Raw genomic sequence first — 27,812 nt, 5'->3', positions numbered from 1 at the left:
CTGGAATCTTTTTCTGCAGTAGGAAAGCTGTTGGCATTTTCAGACCAGCATCTTGGGAGGCTGAGCGTGATGAGATGTAGCAGTGCTCACTGCACATCGCCATGTGTGCACACTCGTGGTGGACACTGTGTGTGCACGCTCATGGTGGACACTGTACGTGCACGCTCATGGTGGTTGCTGTGCGTGCACGCTCATTGTGGACACCGCTGATGAGTGGGGCACACGTGAATGCCTGCTGCTGTTTACCACACACCCTATGTTTGAAACTAATAAGAATGCCTTTCGAATTTATGAGTGTTATTAGGACTGGCCATCCCATTTATGGGATGAATTTTACAGAATTTGAAATGTAGTCTTTACTATTGTGTAATTTTAAAGTGCTCCCAGTCACATGTAAAGCCTGGTGTGACGTGGCTTTTCGAATGTCATTAGTTGTCAGTATAGCATAGCAGCAGGTGACTTGCTCTCAGTAGTGATGGAGTCTCAGTGGTTTTTCACCAATCCTGAATTATCCCTGTGGTCACCCCCTCCACAAGGCAGATGTTAGCTGTGGCTGTGGATGAGACTCTGGGGATTAACTCAGTCGTCAGGAAATGAATGGCAGTTAGAAGAGAGTGATGTGCAGTTTAATTACCAACCACCAACCAGGACCTGTGAGGCAGACGCTGCTGCCCTGGTGGGCACTGTGCCCAAGGCCCAAGGTGGGCTGGAGCCCGGGTCACACCCGGGGACAGTGGAGCACACCCCAGCCTCCCCAGGGCCCCGAGGAGTGCCGCCAGCTCCACTGTGACCTCCTCCACTCCTGGCCTGCTGCTGAGAACAGGTGGGGGAACCCCATGTGAACAGGCTCCTGTGTTTTGGGGTTACGGGCTTCCCTAGTGAGTGCTGGGTCCTGAGTGTTACAGCACCCTTATCTGTGTGCTCTGTGATGGTCACTGTCCTGTGCTCAGGCCATCTGGGCACCCCCATCTTTCCAGAATGGAGAAGTGGATGGGCATGGGGCCTGTTGTAGAAATGGAAGCCCAGACCCACAGCAGTGAGCCTCCTCTGAGCACCACCAGAGGACAGGGCAGCAGAGACTGGGCCAACTTCCCCTCATAGATGGAGGAGATACAGACAGTGCCTGAGGCTTCGGGCTCCTTCCCTGCTTCCGCCTTGCTGAGAGAACACCTCCTTGTGAGGGGTGGAGCACTGTGCCAGCTGGAGGCATAGGGAAGAAGAGCATTTATCCACCCACCCATCCATCCATCCTTCCATCCATCCATTTGTTCATCCACTCATTGATCTAGTCCATCCACTCATCCTACCACCCACCCTCCCACCCACCCATCTATCCTTCCATCCATCCATTCATTCACCCGCCCATCCACTCATTCATCCAGTCCACTCACTCATCCCCCCACCCACCCACCCACCCAGGCATCCTTTCATGCAACAAGTAGCTATTGGCGCCCTCAAGTGCCAGCACCAGGATTGGGGCCTGTGTGTGCAGGCATGGGTGATAGGATGGTAGGCCTGGACACCGCTCTGCAGCGGGCCACCTGAAGTGCCCTTTGGTGGGTGAAGAGAGAGGAGTTCCATGTCTGCCTCAGGAAGGAAGGATCTGAGCCCGTCTCTGGCAAGAGTAGGTGACGCCATGTCTGCCAGGAGAGGATACAGGGAGGGGAAGTTGCTGACCGCTGATGAGCAGCAGTAGTAGACAGAGGGCCCGAGGCTCCCAGAATTGACCGTGACATATGTGTGGGTGCATGTTACTGTACTTGTACTACTGGGCTTCCCAGCATGAGTGGGGACCAGGCTCCCTGGGGAGGAGCTCCTCCAGTGGGGGACCTTTGGGGTGGACAGAGCCACCCTCACCTGATAGTTGAAATTCTAAAACAAACGTGGGGTTAGGTCTGTGGACTGTACTGCTACTACTGCTGCTAAGTGGCTTCAGTCGTGTCCAACTCTGTGTGACCTCATAGACGGCAGCCCACCAGGCTCCCCCGCCCCTGGGATTATCCAGGCAAGAACACTGGAGTGGGTTGCCATTTCCTCCTCTAATGCATGAAAGTGAAAAGTGAAAGTGAAGTTGCTCAGTCATGTCCGACTCTTAGCGACCCCATGGACTGCAGCCTACCAGGCTCCTCCATCCATGGGATTTTCCAGGCAAGAGTACTGGAGTGGGATGCCATTGCCTTCTCCAGTGGACTGTATTGGGTTGGCCCAAAAGTTCATTCGGCCCGATTCCCTGGGCACTCCCAGTCCCTTTGTTGGATCCCCAGGCTGGGAAGCCTGATGTGGGGCTCAGAACCTTCACAACAGCAGGGGAACTTCTTTGGTATTATTGTTCTGTAGCTTGTGGGTCACCCACCCGATGGGTATGGGGTTTGATTTTACTGTGGTTGTACACCTCTTCTTTGTCTTTGGATGTAGTATCTTTTTTTGGTGGGTTCCGGTGTCCTTCCGTCGATGGTGGTTTAACAGCTAGTTGTGATTTTGGTGCTCTTGCAGGAAGAGATGAGCACATGTCCTTCTATTCCACCATCTTTGTTCAGATCTGTCTTGATTCCTATAGCTGTATACACAGTGAGTCTTGAAGTCACAGACTGCCAGGGCCCCTCTGTTCTTCTCCTTCATATTATGTTGGCTGCTCTGGGTGTTCGCCTCTCCATATGAACATGGGAACAAGTCAGTTGGTTTCCACAGGACACCTTGCTGGGATTTTATTGGGATTTTGTTGAATCTATAAGTGAAGTTGAGAAGAGCCGATACCGACATTGTTGAGTCTTTCTGGATTATATCTCCACTATTTAGTTCTTTGGTTTTGTTCATCAGAGTTTTGTACTTTTCCTCATATGGATCTTTTACATATTTTGTTAAATTTATTTCATTGGGGGGAGTGATACTAATGTAAGCAGTATTGTTTTTTATGTCAAATTCTAGTTCATTGCTCGCATGTAGGAAAGCAGCTGTCTTTGTGTGTTAACTTCGCATTCTGCAAGCTTGATACAACTGCCTCCAAGAGTCTTCCTGTCGGTTGCTGTGCGTATTTTAATTATTCTCTGTTGCGTTTCACTTTCATTTTCGGAAAGTAGTGCTTGAGCCTTGTTTGTTGTACACGGTCTGCCTAACCGTGTCCAGTGCGTACCGAGTCTCTAAAGGGAAACTGAACTGAGCATCTAGTATGTGGGTGGTTTCCTAGAAAGGAAAATATTTCATTGTAAAGTATTATAAGTTGATTGTTTTGAATATTTTAGTGATACTACTTTGTTTAGAAAGCAAAATATTGGAAGCAAAATACAAGTCATGAATGCATTTTCTAAACATGCATGATTAAGTTGTTGAATTTGAGATTATTTAAACTTCAATCACCTTTGTTAAATAAATAATTGAATCAGCCTTCAATTTTTTTCCCATAGCTGCAAAATTAGTCTATGCTGTGCTTAGTCGTGTCCTATTCTTTGTGACCCCATGGACTGTAGCCCGCCAAGGGTCCTCTGTCCTTGGGATTCTCCAAGGCAAGAATACTGGAGTGGGTTGCCATGCCCTCTTCCAGGGGATCTTCCCAATCCAGGGATTGAACCCAGGTCTCCCACATTGCAGGCAGATTCTTTACCATCTGAGCCACCAGGGAAGCCCCTTAACAAGTTGATTGATTTATAGTAAAAAGAATTAACATGAAGAATCTTCATTTTAACAATTCTCTGTTTAAAATTTTGTAGTGTATGGCTCCTAACTGAAACCCATAACAGTCACTAAGAATATGTAAAACCTTTTCAAAACCATCCTTTTCAGAGCATAAGGTAGATTAAAATGAGTAATAATTACTAGTAAGTTTTGTCAAGTTTACTGTCTCTCTTAACATTTTTAAAATTTTTAGTGAATTCCTCAGGATAGCTTTTTTTTTTTTTTTTTTTACCAGCACAACAGAGAATTCATGTTCTGATGCATCTTGAATGTGAGTAAGTCCTGTTCTTCGTATTTTATTCCAGAAACCCTTCTTTTCACCAAGGGAGGGGAGGCATGTGTGCAGGTTGGTGTTTCCACAGTGAGAGATAAGATGCAGAGAGAAATGCTATAGTTTACGTATTTATTTATACTTTATCTTACATCAGAAACACCTACAAGTATGTAAGGAATCACACAACAGATGACCATCTACCCACCAGCCGCTTAGAAAGTAAAGCTTTGCCATTGGGTGGCGTTATGGGAAGTCAGACGCAAACCCACAGGGAGCTGACGCCGACACTGACTGAGGGCCCTGGCGGCTCCAGCCTCCTCTTCCTCCAGGGGTCACCCAGGGTCTGGCCCCACTTGTTATAAAGGGCACTGGTCAGTGCTGGGGAAGCCCTTCTGTCCTGAGTCTGTCTCTCTGCTCTGCATCCATGAGCCGTGAGCACATTCTGGGGCTCCATCCTTTCCAGTCCGGGAGGACCAGCCCCACCTCGTTGCTCCTCAGTTCAGAGTTTCCCTAATTATTCAAATCTGATTATTTCTCCACATAAACTTTAGCATCAGTGTGTCCAGTTCTACTGTAAAAAAGGAGAGTTGAGATTATAACTGGAGCCAAGTTAAATTGAAATCCCAGGTCTTTTGATGCCGAGGTTAATCGTCTTTCCTACCTCACTGCCTACTTCTTAACGCTTTAGGGGAATCCTGCAAAATGAAGAAATTATTCGAATGTTGCTATCAAACAGAGCTTTTCTTTCACTGGCAGTTGCTGGAATTTTGTTCATATGGGATTTTTGATGGGGTTTTCATTCCTCGGTGTTTGTGGTCCAGGCCCTATAAGGTGCTTTTCAGAATGAAAGAAAAATGGTTATGTAAAATGCTCTGAAGTGCTTGTATTTGCTATTTTGCTTTGTTTTATAACCTTCAGTATGAAAGCTGGCATTTGTGCAAGCTGGAAGTGCCAGCTTCTGCCCTGCAAGAGGTCTCCGGCTTCCATTCTGTTACACACGTACTCAGCGGCACGGTGCACAGCCTGACTATTTTCTACTGTGAGACATTTTCCCTGTCCTTTTTTAGGACTTGGGTATGAAAGAGCAGGAAAACAAGGCACATCCTATAGACCGAGTGAACTCTGGGGCCACAGGACTCCTCCTGTGGCTCAGACTGCCCGTCATGGTCACTGCCGGCGTGTGTTCCCCTCGTCCTAGACCCCAGCGAAGCCAGCCTCTCAGCACACCAGTCACTGATTAGTTACATATGAATATGCTGTGTACCTTCTGCCTACTTTTAAATCGACATTTTTATTTTGAGAGAACCCACATTCACAAGCAGCTGTGAATACAGGGGAATTGTGTTCCCTTTACACGGTATGCAGTCTCAGTGGGAGGCAGACCCCAGGGAGAGGTCCAGAGCATCTGTTGTCACCAGGACCCCCACCCCCTTGTGCTTTGTAGCCACGCCCACATCCTCCCTGACCCCCACAGCCACTGCTCTGCTCCCTATTTCTATGATTTTCTCATTTTAGGAACCCTTAAAAGTTGACCCTTGAACTGCGCAGGGTTGAGTGTTGACCAGAGCTGCCATCAAAAACCCATGTAATGGGTCGTCGGCCTTCTGTGTCCTTTGTCCTTGGCTTCAGCTGGCCTTGGGATGTGCAGTGGGCAGTATGCGTTTAGTGAGAGGAATCTGTGTCTGAGTGACCCACGCAGTTCAAGCCTGCCTTGCCCGAGGCTCCCAGTGTGTAAATAGGTGTAACATATATGACCTTTGGGTTGGCCTTTCCACTCAGCTGAGTCCTCTGGAGACTCATCCAGGTTGTGGTGTGTTGACGGTTTGTTCCTTCTTATTGCCTGTGGCGCTCCTGGTGTGGACGGCCGACAGTGTGTCCAGCCGGGCCCCTGCAGAAGGGCATCTGGGTTGTCTCTGGGTCGGGGCTGTTATGAAAAAAGTTGCTGTAAACATTCGCCCACACTGTTTGTTTTAATGTGAATGTAAGTCTTCATTTCTCTGGGATCGATGTCTGTGTTTAGTTTTAAGAACCCACCAGACTGGTTCCCAGGTGGCTGTGTGGTGATCCAGTTCGCCTTGAGCCCACTGGCCTTGGGGTCGTCGGCCCTCTGCTTCAGCCATTCTCGTAGGTGTGTGGAGGATGCATGTGGCTCTCAGTCCCTTTCACTTGTGGCTGATGCCGATGGACGTCATTTCCTGTGTGTCTCTGTCTGCGTGCACTCTTTGGTGAAATGTCTCTTCCTCATGTGAGTGTGTGTTCTGTTCTTGAGAGTTGCATGCGTGGTTTTCACATATCTGCTCACAGTCCATAGCTGGTCTTTTCCTCTTCTTAACGGGGTTGTTAGCAGAGCAAAAGCCATAAATTTTGATGGATTCCAGTTTATCATTTTCTTCTTTTATGGATTTGATGGCTAGTCTGCAAACTCTTCGCCCAGTCCTGGTTTTGGGGTATGATTTTTGTGAAAATTTTCTAGTTTTATGCTTTGTATTAAGCCTGTGGTTCATTCCGAGGACCTGTGTGGGGTGTGAGCTAAGATGGCTGGTTGACCCAGCGCTGTCTGTGGGCAAGGCCGTCTTCCCCTCACCCCGTGGCTTGTCTGCCTTTGTCAACAGTGAGCAGGTTTGCTGTGCGGGCTGGTCTCCAAGTCCCCTGTCCTGTTCTGTGTGGTCTGCCTGTCTCTCTTGGTGATGCGGGCTGTATAGGCTGTGTTGAGATTGGTTACTGATCCCTCCCACTTCTGTTTTGATTGCTGCTTGAAAGCCCTTCTCAGATAATGCTGACGTCCTGGGGTAGGCATCTCTTGCCTTCGTTCATTCAGTTTGAGGTTCTCAGTCTGGTGAGTGACTTCAAGTGCAACCTGGACATATTATGTTCCCTGATCCGAATCCTGCTTGAATCTCTGTTTCAGCTGCTTTCTCTCGTGGCCTCTGTAACAGAGGTGAGATCTGCCTCATTGCTGCCAGTGGGAGTGCACGTCTGGGCTTCCTGGCCTCCACTGGCACTGCTGGGTGGGGCCTCCTGCGCCACCCCAGCAAGGAAGGGGCAAGCACCTGGGTGCCACAGGGTGGGGGCAGCCCAGGCTCCCACCCCTTCTCCCTGACTGCATCGCAGGCAGGGTGGGAGGGGTCGTCACAGCCCAGAGGGCATGGGACTCAAGGCTCCCCCACCCCGTATTCCTGCTGGGTGGGAGGCTGGGGTCTGGCTGGAATGGGCAGTTCAGTCTGTCAGTCTCCTGTCCTGCTGGGAGGGCCTCTCCTGGGCCCTTGGCCAGAGAGACAGTTTTGCTGGGAGTTTGGGTCTGCCCAGTGGGGCTTCCAGATTGCTGGTGTCTTCAGCTCCAAGTCTGGGGTGGCGATGCAAGCAGAAGACTAGGGGACTTGCAGCCACACCATCCTCGGGTCCCAGCTGTCTGCCATCTTCTCCCCCACCCCTTGCCCAAGCCTTCTTGTGTGCTGTGCTGCGCCGTCTGGGGTTTCCAGTCGGGCTGAAGGGGAGGGGACGGACGTGCCCTCTGACCTGCCACCACATGAGCCCCTCTGCCCGCTTCGAGTCCAGCTCTCAGCCAGAGAGAGCAGGGTGCTTGGACGGCTTGTGTGGTTGCTTCCAAGACTGGTCTTCGAGTCTCTCAGCAGTAAGTCCTTTCTCACTCAGCCTCTGTGCTTCCCAAAGGCCCCTCCCCTCCAGGCTCAGCACAGCCACCGCACGAGGCTCCTCAGAGCACCCATGCCTCACCCGGGGTACTCATGTCCACGCTAGATCTCAAGGGCATTACTTTTAACAGCCTCCATAGTGGGAAGGTTACACACCAACACAGAACCGCAGCCTGAGCCCTCACCCTGGCAGCACCAGCACTGCCAGCTCCCCAGTTTCATCTGTATCTACTTGCCCCACTGCACTGGGTCATCTTTTATAATAAATCCCAGGTGCCATTTCATCTGTAAGATTTCAGTATATATCACAAAAGATAAAAACACTATTTCCACACCTAAAATGATCAAAAGTAATTCCTTAATATAGTCAGCTATCCAGACAATATTTTTATTTAATTTTCTCAGTTGCAGAGTCCGTCTGATTCATTTTAGGTTCTTATAGTATCCAGTACTGTGCTTTTCCTATAGTACATTTTCAGAAACATATATGTTGAAGTAATTCATGAATATAAAATATTAATACTTTAAAGACTATCTGAAACACTTTGTTGAATAAAGGAGTCTAAATAGAAACTCAGAGGGGCTTCTGGTGACCCAGCGGTTAACACTCTGCTTCCACTGCAGGGGCCCAGGTTCGACCCCTGCTTGGGGAACTATGATTCCACATGCTGCATGGCACAGCCAAGAAACAGAAACCCATTTAAGTTTTAACTCATTTAACTGTATTTGCCAGATACACAGTAAGGGTTAGTGTTATTAACAAATGATTGTCATGGAAACTATTTTATATATGTGTTATATGAGAGAGATGTATAAGATACAAGCATGATTGAGCTCATTTTCGTCACCATTTTCTTAAAAGCAGTAAATTTGCCTTTTACTGATTTACAATTTAATTTGTATACAAAGCAACATGTTACTACAAAATTTGCCAATCTCTTTTTTCCTCAATGGCAATTTGATGGGATTCTTTATTATGGGTTTAGAAAAGGCAAAGGAATCAGGGATCCAATTGCCAACGTCATTTGGATCATAGAGAAAGCAGGGAAATTCCAGAAAATTATCTGCTTCTGCTTCATTGCTAAAGCCTTTGACTGTGTGGATCACAAGAAACTATGGAAAATTCTTCAAGAGTGGGATACCAGAACACCTTACCTGTCTCCTGAGAAACCTGTATGCAGGACAAGAAGCAACAGTTATAACCGGACGTGGAACAACTAACTGGTTCAAAATTGGGAAAGAAATACATCAAGGCTATATATTGTCATCCTGCTTTTTTAACTTATATGCAGAGTACATCATGAAAAATGCTGGACTGGATGAAGCACAAGCTGGAATTAAGACTGTTGGGAGAAATATCAGCACCCTCAGATATGCAGATGATACCACTCTAGAATGTGAAGGAGAGCTAAAGAGCCTCTTGATGAGGGTGAAAGAGAAGAATGAAAAAGCTATTTTGAAATGCAACATTCAAAAAACAAAGATCATGGCATCCGATCCCATCACTTCATTGGAAATAGAAAGGGAAAAAGTAGAAACAGTGACAGATTTTATTTTCTTGGGCTCCAAGATTTGGACAGTGATTGTAACCATGAAATTTAAGATACTTGCTCCCTGGAAGAAAAGCTATGTCGCATGTAGACAGCATATTAAAAACCAGAGATATCAGTTTGCCACCACAGTCAAAGCTATGGTTTTTCCAGCAGTTATGTACGATGTGAAAGTTGGACCATAAAGAAGGCTGAGTGCCGAAGAATTGATGCTTTCAAATTGTGGTGCTGGAGAAGACTCTTGAGAGTCCCTTCAACAGCAAGGAGATCAAACCAGTCAATCCTAAAGGAAATCAACCCTGAATACTCGTTGAAAGGGCTGATGCTGAAGTTCCAATACTTTGGCCACCTGATGGGAAGAGCCAACTCATTGGAAAAGACCGTGATGCTGGAAAAGATTGAGGGCAGGAGGAGAAGTGGGTGGCAGAGGATGAGATGGTTGGATGGCATCACCGACTTAATAGACATGAATTTGAGAAACTTCATGAGATAGTGGAGGACAGAGAAGCCTGGCATGCTGCAGTCCATCGGGTCCACAAAGAATCGGACCAAGCAGAGGGCACGACTTAGCAACCAAACAGCAGCAAACACATTAGTATGATCCTGCAAAGTACAGCCAAAATATTTAGGAAGAGGAAACTCTTGAATTTGTTAAAAATTATATAATTGGAATAATTGTTCTTTGAGGATTTCTTGTGGTTTCTCCTGCCAACAAAATAATAAATTATACATAGTTAAGAAATTAGGTCAGATTTGAGGAATTGCTTGCTTTTTAATGTCATCCATGCGATGCTGCTCAAGATGAGAGGGGACTGGTGGGGTGAATGCTGAGGCATGTTTGTTCTTGCTCCACAGCTTTATCTTATGACCCAAAAACTGAAGTCTCCCCAGAGCAGAGATCACGTGGCAGCTGGGCCTGAAGTCTGTCTGGGGTCTGTCTTGATGAGTCTGGGATGCATAGGTCCTCACCCTGCCCTGGCTTGGAGCTCTCCATGGTCCTGACCCCAGAATCCAGGCTGCCCTTTGCAACGTGGCCTGAAATTTGCCCCACCCCCACCCCAGCTGCAGAGTCCTGGCCGGGACCCTGGGGTTCCTGGTATGTGCTCAGGATGTGGGAGCATCAGAATGCTGTCCAGAGGGCAGACCTAACCATCCTGTTTTGCCATTTTCCCACAGAGGAGACTTACATTACTTGTACACTCAGTGTGGTCTTCTTGATGTCTTTCAGACAGAAACAGCCTCCGCCAGTCAAGAAACCCTCAGAAGTATTTTGCCATGGATATAGAAGATGAAGAAAACATGAGTAAGATCCAGGCCTATCCTGTAGTGTCAAGTGGCTCATTTTTCTATTAAAATCTTAGTGTTGTAAATTTATGCAATGGGACCGATTTGGGGAGGGTTATTTTTTTCCTTCGATACAGCCTGTTCACAGTGGCATGTGTTTAATTTTCATATATTCTCTACAGTAGGTCTCGGAGTCTGCTGTGGGCGTTTTCCTTATAGCGGTTTGTCTGAATTTTTATTCTTGTTTTCGCCCTGGGGCCCCAGCGCACATGGCTGAAAGGAGGGGCCCAGCCTCCAGGCACACACGCCATAAAGCCGCATGCTTCGTGTCCCTATGTGCTTCTCGTAACAATGGCCGTGATTTCCATCTGTGTAAATCTAAGGTGGCCTTTGAGATTGGCCGTGTAGGTGCCTAGAACCTTCAGGTGCAGTGGGCTGTCCTACACTTTGAGGGAAGGGCTCACACGAGTCTCTTGGTCTTGTTTGATGAGCCTCAGGGCTGGAGTTGGCTGAAGCCCCTCCTCACTGCCCTCCCTGGCTTTGGCTCCACCCTTGACCCTGTTCCCTATAAAGAGTCAGTAGACACACTTCTCTGTTCTGTTTGTTGCTGATCCCAGGTAGCAGAGCAGTTAGATAAGGTTACAGGTTCCCACAGAGGCTGGGCGTGTTCTGTAGGGAGGTCACAGCAGAGACCTGAGAGTTCTGGTGTGTGTGATATGTGCCCTTCCTGTTACCTGTGTGTGTTGAGGTGTCCCTGGAAGAACCCATGGGTGTAAGGGATGAACGGTCACTCGGGATGAGGACACACTTCAGCCTAGCGTCCTGCGGCCTCACCCAGAGCCTATAGCTGAGGCGTTGGGGTTAGTTTGTCTGCTCACAGAATCCAGGCTTCTGTCCCCGAGGGTAGTGGGTACCGTGGGTTGCTGGGTCTCTGCCAGGTGACCCTGCAGTTGTGTGCCCTCGTGTGGGAGGCCACCCCCAGGACGCTGGCATGAGAAGACGTGACCAGGTGCGGTTTCGGGCCACATGGCGGCGTGGGTGCGGCCTCTGGCTGCCCGTGCTTTCTCCAGGCCACTGCCGCAGCGGTCACTCTCGGGGGGCTTTGGGGCCAACCCACTCCCCACGCCCACTGTCACCCATGCAGCCCTCCCCCTGCTGTCAGGACTGTGAGCTGTTGTCCACGGTGCTGGCCGTCGGGTTTGGGAGGAAGCTTCACAATGCTGTAGGTTATGTAACTGTCCCCAGACTGCTCTGGGGGTCAGTTACTAGATAAAGAGTCCTTCTGAATACGTTTTCTGGAAAGATAAGCTGCTGGTTCTAGTGCTGAAACTGAAATGCCAGTCCCATATTTTTCTGTCATTTTGAAAGCAATGATCATTTTTATCATGATTAGTATTCACATTTATGAAATAAAATAGCATGATATGGAAATAGAAAGCATCTATTTAAGAAGAGTTGTGAGGGTGGGATGTCTTCTTGCAATTCTGGCGTTTTATTTGCCTTTATGTAGAGGCGTTTTTAGGAAAGTAGAGCATGAGTAGCATTTCCGAGCTTCTGAAGTACATGAGAACGTAGAAGCCACGTGAACTGAAGCACAGAAGAATGTAGAATTCATGTGAACTCTCTTGTAGAAAGTGTATTTTTCTATAATCAACACTATTTTTATTTCTTAAAGGAAAGCATTGGTTTCAGAGAGTATGAACATTTGATTAAATGCATGTCAGAATGTTTACCATGACTTGACTTCTTTACTGATAATTGTTTGGCAGTAACATGAGAATGTACGCAGCCATGCGGTGTGCCGTGCTCTCGCTCACTTGTTAACCTAAACTCTGTCTCGCTCTGCCCTCTCTAACCTTCTGTTTCCTTGGAGCACCGAAAGGAGTAACCTATTGAGCTTTTGCTGGAGGATGTTATAAATGAAAATTTAGTGTCCATTCCGTCAACTTTGTCAACTGGGAAAGTGGTGTGTGTGTCAGGTGTACCTGGGAGGCAGTGAGTCCCAGGAAGGCGTGAAAGTGAAGTCTCTCAGTTGTGTCCCACTCTTTGCGACCCCATGGACTGCAGCCTGCCAGGCTCCTCCGCCCATGGGATTCTCCAGGCAAGAATATTGGAGTGGGTCGCTGTTTCCTTCTCCAGGGGATCTTCCTGACCCAGGGATCGAACCCTGGTCTCCCATACTACAGGCAGATGCTTTACTGTCTGAGCCACCAGGGAAGGCTTAGCAGTGTCCTAATCTCAGCCATAGCAGAGATAGAGCCAGTCTCCCTGTGGCTGTTTACATGAGCACCATTCTTGCATCTCAGTGAGGATGGCAGCCCGGAGCCCAGGAACTTGAACTGTGGGCACTGGCAGCCGGGGACCCAGACTTGCTGCCACGTTAAGTGCCTCCCATGGGTCCAGCTGGAAGGTCTTTATGGCTATCCTCAGCCTCCTTAGCATGGTCAGAATCTACTTTCACGTTAAGTAATAGAAATGGCCTCCTTAGCATAGTCAGAATCTTCTTTCACGTTAAGTAATAGAGATGGAGCGGGGGCCACCTAATGGGGCACCTGTAAACCAGCTTATGATTGTGAGCAATATTCCGTTGCTGAAAACACTTGTGGATTCTCAAAAGTTAGCAGTAGGGCTTTAAATACACTCACATCAACAGTATTGTAAAGCCCAGTGGTCATTAACCATGTGCTTCCTGCAGCCAGTGGCCTATGCAAGCTAACTAGGAAAACAAGAAGTTACTGCTTTTTCTCTTTTCCAAAAAGCTTGATAAACTTAAAGAGAAGAGTGAGTGCTTTTTTATTCCCATTTTTTTGAAGTTAAAATCATGTTTATTTTGCCATGAACTTTTAGAGTTCTAGAAATTATTTTTATTAGTTGTAAAAATAAACTACCTTTAAAAGGTAGTATAACCAAATTATTTTGTAATTTCATCAAATATTTGTTTTTCTAAAAAGGAGCACATTGCCACCCTCAGGAAGTTGGGAAGCCGTGGCCACCACCAGCGTGTCAGTCTTCATGTCTGGCCTTATATGTTTTTTTGTATCATGGGGTGTATTAAGGATTCAGAGACAAATCGGCCCCCATAACATATTGAAAAAATGTTAACTGAGCACCAGAAGTGAAGCTGTGTCCTTCAAAATAATTTCTAAAAGGCCAGAACACTTTACATAAACAGTTTTCTAAGACTTATCCATGAACCAAATCAAACAACTGCACATATTAATTGAATATTTTAAACCAGAAAAACTAAGTGACTTGTGAATGTGTATTTTAAATCATGTTTTCTCTTCTGGAAAGGCTGCAGTTGAAAGCCCAGTACAGGTATAGGATGAGAAACAGCCTTGAAAAGAAGGAAATGCTAGAATAAAAGGCGCTTTGTTGATACTGGTGTTAGATTATTAATGTAAGGTCTTCTTGGATTCGTTTATTCCACATTTTGATAAGCTTGAATAGATACCTTTAGATGCTTCAGAATATTCTCATAGAAAAAGATGACTTGAAGATTCACCTTTTGATGCAAAAGCAGTCGTTGATACTAAATAGAAACAGGATTAGCCATTATTTAGCAGAACATCAAATTGCTTGTTCCAGTGTAGGCGGATAGTTCTGTGGTTAAAAGTGCAGCCAGGAATAAGATATATAAGCACACATCACTTAACCAGTTACAAAGAGAGATAAAGGAATCTATAAATTTTGCATTTACAAGATCCTGCAACGAAGGCGTTGTAAGTTACTCTTTCTGGGCACCGCAGGTTCGAGCAGCACAGATGTTAAGGAAAACTGCAATCTGGACGGCGCGCCCCCCAAGGACGGCAGCGCCCCAGGGCCTGGCGAGGGTGCCCCGCTCTCCAACGGGGGCGGCGGGGGCACCAGCAGGAAGCGGGCCCTGGACGAGGGCAGCAACGGCCATGCCAAGTTCCGCCTGAAGAAGCGGAGGAGGGCGCCGGGCCCAGCACTGCCCAAGAACGCACTGATGCAGCTGAACGAGATCAAGCCCGGCCTGCAGTACACGCTGCTGTCGCAGACGGGGCCAGTACACGCGCCCCTCTTCCTCATGTCCGTCGAGGTCAACGGACAGGTGTTCGAGGGCTCCGGCCCCACGAAGAAGAAGGCCAAGCTGCACGCGGCCGAGAAGGCCCTGCGCTCATTCGTCCAGTTCCCCAACGCCTCCGAGGCCCACCTGGCCATGGGCCGCAGCCTGTCCACCAACGCGGACTTCACGTCTGACCAGGCTGACTTCCCTGATGCGCTCTTCAACGGCTTCGAGACGCCCGACAGGTCGGAGGTGCCCTTCTACCTGGGCTCCAATGGCGATGATTCCTTCAGCTCCAGCGGGGACCTCAGCCTGGCTGCGTCTCCGGTGCCCGCCGGCCTGGCCCAGCCGCCCCTGCCTGGGCCCCCGCCTTTCCCGCCGCCCAGCGGGAAGAACCCTGTGATGATCTTGAACGAGCTGCGCCCGGGACTCAAGTACGATTTCCTCTCAGAGAGTGGGGAGAGCCACGCCAAGAACTTCGTCATGTCCGTGGTCGTGGACGGCCAGTTCTTTGAAGGCTCTGGGAGGAACAAAAAGCTGGCCAAGGCCCGGGCCGCACAGTCTGCCCTGGCGACTATCTTTAACTTGCACTTGGATCAAACCCCGTCTCGCCAGCCCATCCCCAGCGAGGGCCTGCAGCTGCACCTGCCGCAGGTGAGAGAGCCGCTGAACGCCGTGTGTGGCTAACGCTCTTAGACCAGGTGCGGGGGTCGGGGTCAGTTTCTCCGCCCGCCCTGTCCCCAGGAGAGAGAGAGCTCCTGCAAGCCAGGCTGCCGGTGGCCTTCCCTCTACTGTGCTGCTTGTGTGGGCGTGGGAGCCCAGCCGAAGCCAGCGCCAACATGTGCTCTGTGGCCAGTGGTGCCCACGGCAGGCAGGCCAAGGCGCCCTCACCTTGTTGCCCACCCTGTGGCGACCACACCCCGCAGGGCCTGTCTCAGAGCAGTGGGAAGGCAGGAGAGGGACCGGAGCCCTGCACGGGTCACAGTTCAGCGGTCTCCTCCCTCCACCTCTCACATGGAACCCCGGGTGCAGGACAGGTGAGGCTGGCTGGTCAGCCGCTGAAACCCAAGTTGGGGTCAAGGTACCAGGGCCTTGTGGAGCGTGTCCAGGCAGAGGCCAAGCCTCCACAGTGGTGAGCATGTGTCACAAGGCCTGGGGTGTTGGGCTTCCACGAGAGATCCAGAGCCCCAGGGTCCCAGGGGTCTCTGCACCTGGAGTCCCCGTGGGGTCCCTAGAGCTCTGCCTGCTCAGCCACAGGTGGGCACTGCTCTTAGTTTGCTCTTGGACAGGGCACGAAGCAGGAAAATTAGAAGAGGGGAGGGGTCATCTCAGGGTGAAGGAGGGTCATCTTGGTGAGGGAGGGGTTGTCTCAGAGTGAGGGAGGGGTCATCTTGGTGAAGGAGGGACATCTCAGGGTGAGGGAGGGGTCATCTCAGGGTGAGGGAGGGTCATCTCAGGGTGAGGGAGGGGTCATCTTGGTGAGGGAGGGTCATCTCAGGGTGATGGAGGGGTCATCTCAAGGTGAGGGAGGGGTCATCTCAGGGTGAGGAGGGGTCATCTCAGGATGAGGAGGGGTCATCTCAGGGTGAGGGAGGGTCATCTCAGGGTGAGGAGGGGTCATCTTGGTGAGGGAGGGGTCATCTTGGTGAAGGAGGGTCATCTCAGGGTGAGGGGAGGGGACATTTCAGCGTGAAGAGAAGGGACATTTCATTGTGAAGGGTGATGTCATCTCACAAGAAGGTGAGGGGTCATCTCAGAGTGAAGAGGGGACATATCACGGGGGGCTCTGAGGAGAATGAAGGAGAAATACTTAGTTATCTCAACACCCTAGAACTGTTTGGTTATTTATTGCTGCTTTTCATGGAAATTCAACATCTTTCTGGTCTATTGTGAAGATGTTTATTTCAGGGAGAAAGTCTCACCCTGTTCTCTAATGCTTTCTATCATATGATTCAGTTTGAGGATAAAATACACATTGATGTGATGAGAAGGTATGGAGGAGCCCAGGTTGACAGGAAGCCTGCACTCCCTCAGGAAAACCCACCCCCATCCAGCCTTTGGGGGACTCTTGAGGACCAGTAGTTCTCAGCTGTGAAAGGAGGAACTTTATTTATTTATTTTTGCTGAAAACAACCAATACAGCCTCAATGTAAAGTAATATATTCAAAGTATATTACTGTTTTTTTTTAAAAATGAGCCAAGTAACTGCTTCCTGTATTAGCCTCTTGTTATATGATTTATAAAGACTATTGGTCCATTCGTCATTGCACACATCAGGGGCACCAGCTCCCGAGGGACTTTCTTTTCCAGTTGAGCATTTGATGCAGTCTTTCCAGCCAAGCTTCCTCCACGCTGTGGTCGCGGCGACTCGTGACGTGCGCCGTCCTCTAGTGTCGGCAGTCGTGTAGGGAGACTGGGGTCGTTGGAAGCTGCATGGAGTCACCTGTGGAGGGAGGGATGCGTGTGCATGCGTACGTGCATGTGCACTGGCAGCCTGCTTCTGTCCTGGCCGTGACAGCTGTGGGGAGCAGTGACTAGAGCTGCTGGCTTGGGAGGGGCCTCCTCAGCCCTGCCCAGCTGCCTCTGTGGCCCAGGCCAGCTGGGTCTGGTGAGGTGAACTGTCTCCCCCCAAGCCCCCACTGCTTCCAGGGGCCCCACGGTGGCTCCCTGCCCTCAAGCGGTACCCAAGGATGCAGTCATGCCCTCCTGGGAGGACCTGTGGGCGGCCTTCAGAGTCAGTCCTCTTAGCGTCAATTCTGGACTCAATGGCCTTTTCCAGACATACACTCTGGGAGTGAGGTGTCTTGCTGGCTTCCTGGGGTCACCCTGAAGGATGTGGGGGTGCCGTCCCTGGTCCCAGGGACTTGTTGCTTCCATGTTGCCTTCATGGGGCATTGAGAGTTTATAAAGTCAGATGGTGCTGCCCACGTGGTGAGCACAGGGCTACCCATGAACCTGATGGACGTGGCCCAAGCAAGGTGTCCCAGGAGCCCACCCAGTCCCCACTGACCGTGAGAGCGTGCTTGCTGTGTGACCTTGTCCGCCCCAAAGCTGGAGGGAGGGGCTTCATGCCAGTGTGTGAGGGGGATGGTGGGTGGGGGACTGCCCAGGCAGAGGCGTGGCAGGAGCCCAGACTCTGCGTCCGCCTGTCTGGAGCTCCTCACCCTGTAGGGGGGCCGCTGTCTCCTCTCGCTCACATTCCCTCCACGTCCTGTCCTGTCCGAGGTCTTGCTGCCTTTCTTGCGCTCACCCATAGCCTTGCTCCTTTTCCGAGGGTGCAGGGTGGGGTCCTGGCCCTGTCCCCACTCTCCTGTTCCCCTCCTACTTGGCCGTGAGCACCATCTTCTGGGGCTCGTTGCTGGTGTGAGGATGGGGCAGTGACCTGACGACTGTTCTTTCCAGATAAGCTGCCATTGAGGATGATGGCTCTTCTGCCTATTCAGGAGTGTTTCATTGAGGGCTTAGCTGGGGACTCGAGACAGGTGTGAGCTGCTGGGACGTGGGTCCCACGTGACTCCTTGAACCCTTCCCATCAGGCATTGTTCCCAGAACACAGGGGGGTCCCTCAGTCCATGCTGTAGAAGGAGGACCAGGTCCACACTCTCGAAGCCGTTTGCCCCCAAGTGCAGTGCTGCGCACCCCCCAGATGCGACCAGCGCTGTGCGCAAGTAGCCTTGCAGCCCTCCCCTGTCGTCCCAGCTAGGGGACAGAGCCCTCGCCTGTGGGGCTCTGAGCAGTGCTGCTGTCTGGTCTCAGATGTGGAGGTAACAGGCGCAGGTGGACTGGTGCCTTGGGAGGGAGGTGCTGAGATACGGTTTCCCTTCTGACTCCCCTTTCCATCTTGAGTGGCCCCTGCAGGGCCGTTCTGGCCTCCCTCCTGTGCTCTTACTTCCTCCAGAAGCCCTATTGCTTGGGGAGTGTGGCTGCAGGACTCAGAGCTCTGGCTCCAAGCCACAGAGGGAGGCAGGGAAGTGATCTTGCCTCCCTGGGCCTGGGTTCCCCTGGAGACAGGGCTGGGATGGGACGCCTTAGCTGCTGTATGCAGCTCCCACATGGCTGGGCTCCTGCCATCCTGTCCTAGAGACCCTCGTATGCCCCTTGGGTGCCTGGTTCCAAGAAATGTCTTGGAGGCAAAACTGCACATGCACACGTGTGCGTGCCCGCGCACACGCACACACTCACATGCTCATTTGCCAGACCTACCGTGTGGCTCAGAGAAGAGGCCCCAGAACGTAACCCCAGAGGGTGCTGATCCCCTCTTGGTCCTCAGGTCCTGGCCGATGCCGTGGCCCGCCTGGTGCTGGATAAGTTTGGGGACCTGACAGACAGCTTCGCCTCCCCCCACGCGCGCAGGAAGGTCCTTGCTGGAATCGTCATGACAACAGGTAACCGTGTCGGTGTGTGTCCACTACGTGTTCTCACACTTAATGAAGAAGACACGCTCTCAGTGTACAGAAGTCTCTGACAGGAGCAGAAGGCTACTTTTTCGTTCTCCTTCAGAATGTCTGCTGTGTGCAACTGGAGGAGCTGCACTTATGTTTTTTCCCCCACCATTTCATCTGTTTAACCTGAGTGTTTTGTTTGGAGAAAGCATCCTGTATTAGTATTTGATTCCAGTAATCTTACATGAATCCTCTCGAGTGAGTCTGGGAAATGCAGGAGACCTGTTGGTTTTCACTTCACTGAGAGTAGCCATCTCTGGTGTGTCAGTTCACGTCACTGTTCCCTTCCCCGAGAGAGAAGGCTTCCGCAAGCGTAGGGACTCCGTGGGGGAAGCACCCTCGGGACGGCAACAGAAACCCAGCTAAATTTGCCCCTAAGTTCCCAGCTGTGACGGGATCCCTCCCCAAGTCCTCTTCCACCTTCCAGAAGTGAGCCCTCTGAGCAGTGTCTACATGGACCACTCCTGGGAGCAGGAACCACAACCATGGCCAGTGCCTGTGTCCCTGGGGCGGCCGGAGGACCTTCAGCTCCTGAGGGCCGGGTCTGAGGCTATCTTGGGGCCCTCTCTTCTTGGAGTATCCGCTCAGCCCAGCTGGCTGAGCCGATTCCTGGGAGGAATCGCGAGACGGTTTCTCCTGTGTTCCAGGCACAGATGTGAAAGACGCCAAGGTGATCAGCATCTCCACGGGAACAAAGTGCATCAACGGCGAGTACATGAGCGACCGTGGGCTCGCACTTAACGACTGCCACGCGGAGATCATAGCCCGCAGGTCCCTGCTGAGGTTCCTCTACACGCAGCTTGAGATTTACTTAAAGTGAGTGTCCGAGGAAATGGGGGAAGGAAGCTGTTTTCCATAAAAAAAATTTTCCTCCAATCAAAGTGTATTGCATCCTTTTCACTGTGTCTGTCATCACTGAAAAATTCTCAGCATAGTAACTTTCTGGGTTACAGGTTGGGAACCCTTTTGCCCTTGAAGCTCAGGCTGTCAAGTAGAGTTGGCTGAGTTATATAACGCACATGCCCATGTACATACCCGCCACACGTGCAGTCAGAGGGGTCATGTCTGTGCTCCAGATGCCAGGCTTTTGCTTTATACAGGAATAAGTGCTGGGGAGGTCACCATGCCCGGACGGCTGACTGTGAGTCTGACTGCTTCCTGCTCCAGGCCACGTCCTACTCACAGCCTTTCTGTTCTGAGGTTGTAAATGAAGAGAACGGGGTTACTTGTGTACTGATGACCTGTCTCATTGGTGAGCAGGCAGGAACCGTGCTAATTATCATAAACATGTCAAGTAAATACCCCAGTGCAAGCTTATCTTACCCTGTTGAAAACACTGGCCTTTGAAAATCATCATAAGCTATGAGAGACTGAATTTTGATTGTGTTCAGCTTTAAGGTTTATGTTTGCAACTTACTCCTTTCAGTAGCAAAGATGATCAAAAGAGATCCATCTTTGAGAAGTCCGAGCGGGGCGGCTTCAAGCTGAAGGAGAATGTCCAGTTCCACCTGTACATCAGCACCTCCCCCTGTGGGGACGCCAGGATCTTCTCACCACATGAACCCATCCTGGAAGGTACCATGCCAGGCTCAGCAGCAGCCGCCACTTCCCAAGAAAGTTCATGACTGTGTGTAACAGAGAAAAGGACAAACCTGTATTAATATCGTTTTTTTTTTTAATATCGTTTCTTCTTCAAAAATTTCCACCTTGGTTGTGGATCTGATAGGGATGTATAAAAACATGAAGTTTTCTTCTCAATTAGTAATTTGAAATTTTTAATGAATGAAGATGTGGATTCAAACAAGAAATTAGAATACAGTGAGGATATTAAAATTGTGTTCAGATTTTGAATTTGGATGACACGCATCTCTAGATTGGAAATGCATGTCGTGGTCCATGTTTCTGGTGGGTTGTGATATCATGAGAGTGTGACTAAGTCTCAGAAGCAGGTGTCGGTGGGCAGGACAGCCTCTCTCTGACCTCTGTGTTGCTCTCATTCTTGTTCGTGCTCTTGTTTCATAGTAATTTGTATCCACAACCCTGCTCACAAGCTTAAGCATTATTTGTTCCAAATAGAACATTTGATTACATTATTTTTATTGATTATAAAAGCAACATGTGGGGTCACCCTGGCTAAGACTTCTCGATACCAATGCAGGGGGCCTGGGTTCAATCCTGGTCAGGGAACTAGATCCCACATGCTGTGATTAAAGATCCCGCGTGCTGCAACTAAGATCTAAGATCTAAGATCCTGCATTCCACAAAGAAGACCCAGCACAGATAAACAAGAATTTTTAAAAAGAAAAGACAAAATTATAAAAAAAATTTTTTAAAGTAACAAATATGCACTGTTAGAAATTGCTGAATATTTTTAAAACATAAAAAATAACATTTAAATCAATGTATTCATGTAAAAAACCTCTGGGTGTTTGTGAATGTTTCCTATGGATTTATTTCCACATCCCTATAGATTTATTTTTGAAAATTTAAATATGCAGCAGAGAAATATAGCAAATACTCTAATATCCATCACCTAGAATTCGCAAATGTCAGCCTTGTGTTCTGTCTGCTTCAGCTAGTTTCTAATCCTAGAAATACATCAGTTGGTTAAAATGGAGGCCCTCTTTTCTCCCAACCACCAAGGAAACCACTTTTGTGAATTTGGTTTGTATTGTATCCTCCTGTTCAACTTTTTGTGCTTGCATCATACGCACATGTCTTGGGTGCATGTAGAATGAACACATGCACACGTGCGTGTGAGAACCATATTTTGAATTGACAGAGTGTTGTTAGACATGCTTTCTGGTGAGTTAAATAGGTGGTCGACCGGCAGACCGTCTCCAGAGAACCTTGTGTCTCTGTCTTAGAGCCAGCAGACAGACATCCGAACCGAAAAGCCCGTGGACAGCTGCGGACGAAGATAGAGTCTGGTGAGGGCACCATCCCCGTTCGCTCCAACGCCAGCGTCCAGACGTGGGACGGGGTGCTGCAGGGGGAGCGGCTGCTCACCATGTCCTGCAGTGACAAGATGGCCAGGTAAGTCCCCTCGGACACGTGCCTGGGCCCGTCCCCACCCCTGCACGCCTGGGTGCCCTGGGGTGTTTCCAGGGACACCTGGGCATGTGTCCCACAGATTCACTGAAGGACTCAGGTTTTAAAAGGTGCTTCAGGGCCACCTTGAGAGGAGAGGTGGGCTCTCTGTGGACAGAGGCTCTGAAGCCAGGTCCTTTTGGGTTCTTACGGAAGCTTCACTACAAAGGCACCATTGATTAAAAATCATGGCTGTTGGTATGGGAACTCAACCTCCAGCCGCTGTCCCCTACCGGGAGGTCAAGAGGATGGGGCTGAAAGTTCCCACTGTATGTAATCAGTATTTGGCTCCACAGCCAACCAGCCCCTGTCCTCGGGTAGGTGACACAATCTACCTCATTAACATAGACACCTTATGGTTAATCACTTAGAGAGTTCCCAGGGCCTGGGAGCTGTGAGCCAGGAACCCCAGAAGAAGACCAAACATATATAAGAAAAATATATTTCTGATCATCTGAGTGACCAACTGTACTTTTCTGATAAATCACAAGCTCAGTTACTGTAGCTTCATAGTAGGTCTTGAGGTCGGATAGTGAGTCCTCCAACTTGGTTCTCCTGTGTTGTGTGGGCTCTTCTGGCCTTCTGCCCCTTATGTAAACTTTGGAATCAGTTTGTCAGCATCTGCAGAATACTGTGCTAGAGTCTTGATGGGTTTGTGCTGAGTCTGTAGCTCAGGTTGGAAAGAATCGAGTCTTCCTCTCCATGAACATGGGCTATCTCTCTGTTCACTTAATTCTTTGATTCTTTTGTCGGTTTTATAGTTTTCCATGTACAGGTCTTGTATTTTTGTTAGATCTGTACCTGTATTTAATTTTGGGAGGTGTTAATTTAAACAGTGTTGTGTTTTAAACTCAAGTTCCACAAGTTCATTGTTGGTCACAGCTGATTTTTGATCAAGGTTCAAAGCCAGTTCAGTAGAGAAAGAATAGTGTTTTTAACAAATGATGCTGGGACAACTGAACATCCCTATGTAAAAACAAGCAAGTGAACTTCATATTTTGCACCATATACAAAAGTTAACTGAAAATGTGTCATAGACCTAAATGCATAAAAGTTATAGAAGAAAAGAGGAGAAAATCTTGGCCACTGAGATGCAACACCAGAAGCACACTCCTTGAGAGGAAAAAAATGGTGTTAGACATCATCAAATTAAAAATTGCTTCTCTGAAAGACTCTGTTAAAAGAATGAGAAATAAAGTCACCAACTGGAAGAAAATATTTACACATCGTACATCTGATAAAGGACTTAGATCCACACTATACAAAGACTTATGAAACCAACAAGGGGGAAAAACAGTTTTTAAAATGGGCAAAATATTTTAATGGACACTTCACCAAAAAAGATGTCAGATTAGCACATGAGAAGCTCGTTAATCACGGGGACGTACAGAGAGCTATGAGGGCACATTCTTCACTCCAGGGTTAGAGCCCTGTCGGGTACGGTGGGGACCCCAGGCCCTGGAGCGTCATCCTCCCAGGCTGGGAACAGACGATGCAGCCAACTGTGAGGACAGCTTACCTGTGTCTTAGATGTTAAAGGCGTTTCTGGCCTGTGTTCCCTCCACTTTACTCCTGTTTCCCGAGAGAAATGGAAGCACTGTCCATGCAGACTCACCTGGAGCGATTGAAGCAGCTTCTCCATGTCTGGGAGCAGCTCAAAAGGCTGTCAGTCTTTAAACAGGGTTAAATGGGGGTATCTGTGCCTCGGGGCACTGCTCAGGCAAGGGACAGAATAAGCTGTCATGTTCAGTCAGTGGTACGTGGACACATCACAGAAGAACTGTGCAGCATGCCAGGAACCAAAGGAGTGCTTACCACGTGATTCCATTGCTGTAGATTTCTAGAATGTGACAGAAGCAGGTCAGTGGTGGCCCAGGGATGGGGCAGAGCAGGAGGGGCAAGAGGAAGGCCTGGAGCAAGGGGGGAGGAGACTAGAGAGCTGGGAGTGGGGGTTTTGTTGTTTAGTTGCTAAGTCGTGTCTGACTCTCTGCAACCCCATGGACTGTAGCCTTCCAGGCTTCTCTGTCCATGGTATTCTTCAGGCAAGAATACTAGAGTGGGTTGCCATTTCCTTCTCCAGGGGATCTTCCCGATCAAGGAAGGTGTTTACATGCTAGGACTCCCCAAATTCTGTGCTCTAACACCAGGCAGGGCACTGTGTGTCCATCAAGCCTCAGCAACTCACAGAAGAAATTGCAGGGGAAGTTCAGAGATGGTCGTAAGTGAACGACATAAAACACCACAGCTGAGAACAAGAGAGCAAGTCCAAATTCTCAGAAGGGAGGGAAGGACACAGAGCAGACATTAGTACTCGATGCAGCAGCGATGAGCAGCGAACAGTCAGAAACCCAGAGTGCTGCTTTGAAAAAGGTAATAAAATTGGCAGACCTCTGGAAGTCTGACCAAGACAAAGGGTGCAGCCAAGTCAGGGGAGGAGGAAAGGGTGTCAGGATCTAGTAGGAATGGACACGTGCGCATCTGGCTGCAGTGAGAGTTACAGACACCATTAAAACCGAGATGACATAAAAGCTTTGTTAGAAATGTGTATGTTCCTAAAATTGAGTCAAGCATGTGTAAGAAATTTGAATGGAATTCCAAATATATTAAGAAAAAGTAAACCAATCACGCCCTCACTCCCAAGAAGTAAATAAATTGGAGAAAATCAAAGAGGTGGCTGCAGAGAAAGAGGATGCAGCTCTTGCAGGAGACCGTTGAGTGAGTTCTCTGCATTCTGGGGAGGTATCCTCTTCATACATACAGTCATTTCTACAGATCAGGAAGGTGGGGAAGGACCCCAGCTCATCCCGTATCCCCAGACCAAGCCAGGAAGGGAAACAAAATGACGGGGGCCGTCTTCTAATCTAAAACATGCATGTATATGCCAAATCCAATATTATTTCTAATAGTTTAATTTTCTTCCAAATCTATAACTTCGATCAAAATCTCATCATTTTTCACAGCTCTTGACATCAAGTGAAAAAGTCTCGCTGAGTGGTTAAGGCAGCAGGGCGTGGATGGAGGACACTCCCAGCCCTGTCCTCTGGAATCTCCCTGCAGATGATTAAATCCTTGGTCTTTGGTGATTCACTCAACCCCGGAAGTGGGGGCAGGGCTGAGCTCCCACCCTCTGATCGATCTTTGGTGCCCCTGGAGGGCTGCCCCTGCCTCTGGCAGTCACGTGGTCACCATGAACAGGGTCTGGGGGGCTGGCCTGGGTCTCACAGAGGGCAGGGCTGCCTCCCACAGATGGTTCCGGTTCCAGAGGGGTCAGGGCAGTGGGTGGGCTTCGGGTGAGACCACAGTCGGGGGGTGGCGGTGAGGGGTCCCCGGGGCTCTCACCTCTGAGTGAACTCTGTTGACTGGGCCATGGGAGGGGGTAGCACAGCCTGTGTTCCACGCAGAGCTGGGGAGAAAGCAAAGACCACCTGCCTGAGGGCAGCAGTGTGCACGACCATGCAGAGCCCTGTCCCCCACCACCGCCTCCTCCCCCTCCCCCAGACACAGAGGGGGCCAGGGGCATCGGCTGTGAGCCCCCCTGCCGTGGGGAGACTGTGGGGTCACGGGGACAGCCAGTTTTCACAGGGGTTTGCTGGGGGCGGTGGCTTGTACGGCACACATCCCACGAGTGTTTGCTGCTGGTAAAGTCGGCGCCTCCGTGTTCCCCGTGAGGCTCGCCCAGGGGAGCTGAGCCGAGTGGGTGGACCACTTCCCACCAGGGCCTCCGTGGAGCAATCGGGGCCTAGGATTCGCCTGCGAAGCATGTGTTCAAAATTAATGACTTGTAACTCGTATAAGTTTCTGCAAGAGCAGGGTTTTCAAGTTTGCCCCAGGAGGCTGAATTCAGCTTAATGGGGCCTAACCCCCCTGACAAGACTCTGATTTACATAAGAAAGGGCTCCCTGTGGGTTTTGTGTGCACTGAATCCTTCCCTATTGTTCCTTGCTAGATAGGAGGAACCCTGTGCTCTAATTTCCTTCTTAGAGGGTTGGGGGAGCCGAGGATTTGTCCAGTCAGCGCACACTGAGCTGTGAGGCCAGGTCCCTAAATGCTGGGATGTTTTAGTATGCTAAACAGACGAATCCCTCCCGCTTAGAGCCTGTTGATGGGAGAAGGTAGGGGACAGATGGTAAGGTCTGCAGGGGTTCAGCAGAGAGGGCACCTGGTGGGCTCCAGTGGCAGCTGAGAGAAGGACTTTGCACAGACCAAGGTGGGGGCACTGGGGACCCTTGGCTGAGGGCTGGAGCTCCGCAGGGAGCAGAGGATGCCCATGCTGCTGGCTCGGGGAAGGGGTGTGAGGGAGAAGACCCCTGGAGCCAGTGAGCTTTGCCCCCTGGGTGCTGGGACATGGACCCCTGAGGCCATGGAGGGCTGCTTTCCTGCTGTCTGTGGGGCTCAGAGCGGTGAGGCCATGTTCGAGTTGGCACTGAGACGAAGCCATGGAGGGTTGGTGCTGTGACCTCACCCACACCAAATGCGGGGTCAGAACGGTCGATGCCGCTACCAGGGAGCAGGAAGAGACCAGTTTCCGTCCTTCTGGAGCTGCCGTTTTTTATTTATTAGAAGTAATGAAATAAAGGTTTATTTTTTCTTTTGATTTTTCTCACAAGAAACGTGGCTCGATATCTTTTTAGAACTAATCTTCAGTAAATGTGTCATCTTGGGAAACATGGAGGCAAAAGATCGTTCCAGCATAAAATAATTAAGTAGATTTTTCTCTTTAGAATTTTAAACTAAGTCAGTTATTTAGTGAAAGTCGTTCAGTTGTGTCCGACTCTTTGCGACCCCATGGACTATGCAGTCTGTGGAATTCTCTAGGCCAGAATAGTGGAGTGGATAGCCGTTCCCTTCTCCAGCAGGTCTTCCCAACCCAGAGATCGAACCCAGGCCTCCCGCATTGCAGGCAGATTCTTAACCAGCTCAGCCACCAGGGAACCCAAGTCAGTTATTTAACTGCCTTTTAAATTGGTTAACACTTGTATGGAATGAGCAGTATGCCCATGTGAGCATGGTGCTATGGAGGGCCCAGGCCAAAGGGACCCCACGCTGAGTGCCTCTTCCTCTGCCTCCAGGTGGAATGTGGTGGGCATCCAGGGGTCCCTGCTCAGCATCTTCGTGGAGCCCATTTACTTCTCCAGCATCATTCTGGGCAGCCTGTACCACGGGGACCACCTCTCCAGGGCCATGTACCAGCGCATCTCCAACATCGAGGACCTGCCCCCGCTGTACACCCTCAACAAGCCTCTGCTCAGTGGCAAGTACCCCCCCTTCCTGACTGCAGCGTGCAGGTCTCACGAGTAACACACCAGTGGGGGCTGCACTGAGGTGGGGGGGTGGCAGGGAGTGTTGGGCCATTCAAAAGGGGCGGAGGCAATGGATGGGTCATTTAAGTGGGTCCCTCGAGGTTCCCCTCTCTTGCCAGTTGAAAACCTCGCCATTTACAGGGAAATTAGAGCCCAGACGCGGCACTTACGGGCTTTCTTCTCACCCGTACTCGTGCTGCTGAGTCCTTCGTCCACTGTAGAGGCTTGCAGGAGCCGTGAAGCTCCACAGGCCTCAGCTGCCCAAGATGATGCTAGGCCAGCCCACAGAGGATTCACGGCCACAGAGACGAGCTCTGCAGGAGGTCGGCAAGGGGGCTGTGTGCCCGTGGCAGGCAGTGGTGTCTCTCAGTGGGACGTGCACCTGCCTAGTGCGCCCTGGGTTACTGGTTGTTTATTGTTTTTCTTCTAGAATGTCAGTGGCTAGCAGTAAAGTGAACAAGAGCTTTTGAATTCAAGGGCCCTAACTTCTCAGTTCACCTTTACTTAAAAGGACACAGTTAAG

The 27,812-nt window shown here is 49.8% G+C and overlaps 1 protein-coding gene across 5 annotated transcripts in view; it reads left to right on the top strand.

Moving 5' to 3' along the window:
• The window catches only part of ADARB1 (adenosine deaminase RNA specific B1), a 90,056-nt gene that overhangs the window by 39,567 nt on the left and 22,677 nt on the right, over nucleotides 1-27,812 (top strand). For 2 of the 5 annotated variants that reach the window (XM_070378189.1, XM_070378198.1), the window contains exons 3-11: nucleotides 3,905-3,940; nucleotides 10,372-10,446; nucleotides 10,610-10,648; nucleotides 14,177-15,111; nucleotides 18,728-18,842; nucleotides 19,547-19,715; nucleotides 20,326-20,474; nucleotides 21,767-21,935; nucleotides 27,059-27,240. In XM_070378189.1, coding sequence (XP_070234290.1) covers nucleotides 3,905-3,940; nucleotides 10,372-10,446; nucleotides 10,610-10,648; nucleotides 14,177-15,111; nucleotides 18,728-18,842; nucleotides 19,547-19,715; nucleotides 20,326-20,474; nucleotides 21,767-21,935; nucleotides 27,059-27,240 — 1,869 coding nt within the window. Of the gene's footprint in view, nucleotides 1-3,904; nucleotides 3,941-10,371; nucleotides 10,447-10,609; nucleotides 10,649-14,176; nucleotides 15,112-18,727; nucleotides 18,843-19,546; nucleotides 19,716-20,325; nucleotides 20,475-21,766; nucleotides 21,936-27,058; nucleotides 27,241-27,719 lie in introns of all 5 variants that reach the window. The other 3 variants (XM_070378212.1, XM_005898974.2, XR_011465699.1) reach the window with 2 other exon arrangements.

This window comes from Bos mutus, chromosome 1 (assembly GCF_027580195.1).
Source record: "Bos mutus isolate GX-2022 chromosome 1, NWIPB_WYAK_1.1, whole genome shotgun sequence".
NCBI classification, from domain to species: domain Eukaryota; kingdom Metazoa; phylum Chordata; class Mammalia; order Artiodactyla; family Bovidae; genus Bos; species Bos mutus.
This window is presented reverse-complemented; position numbering and strand designations above follow the sequence as displayed.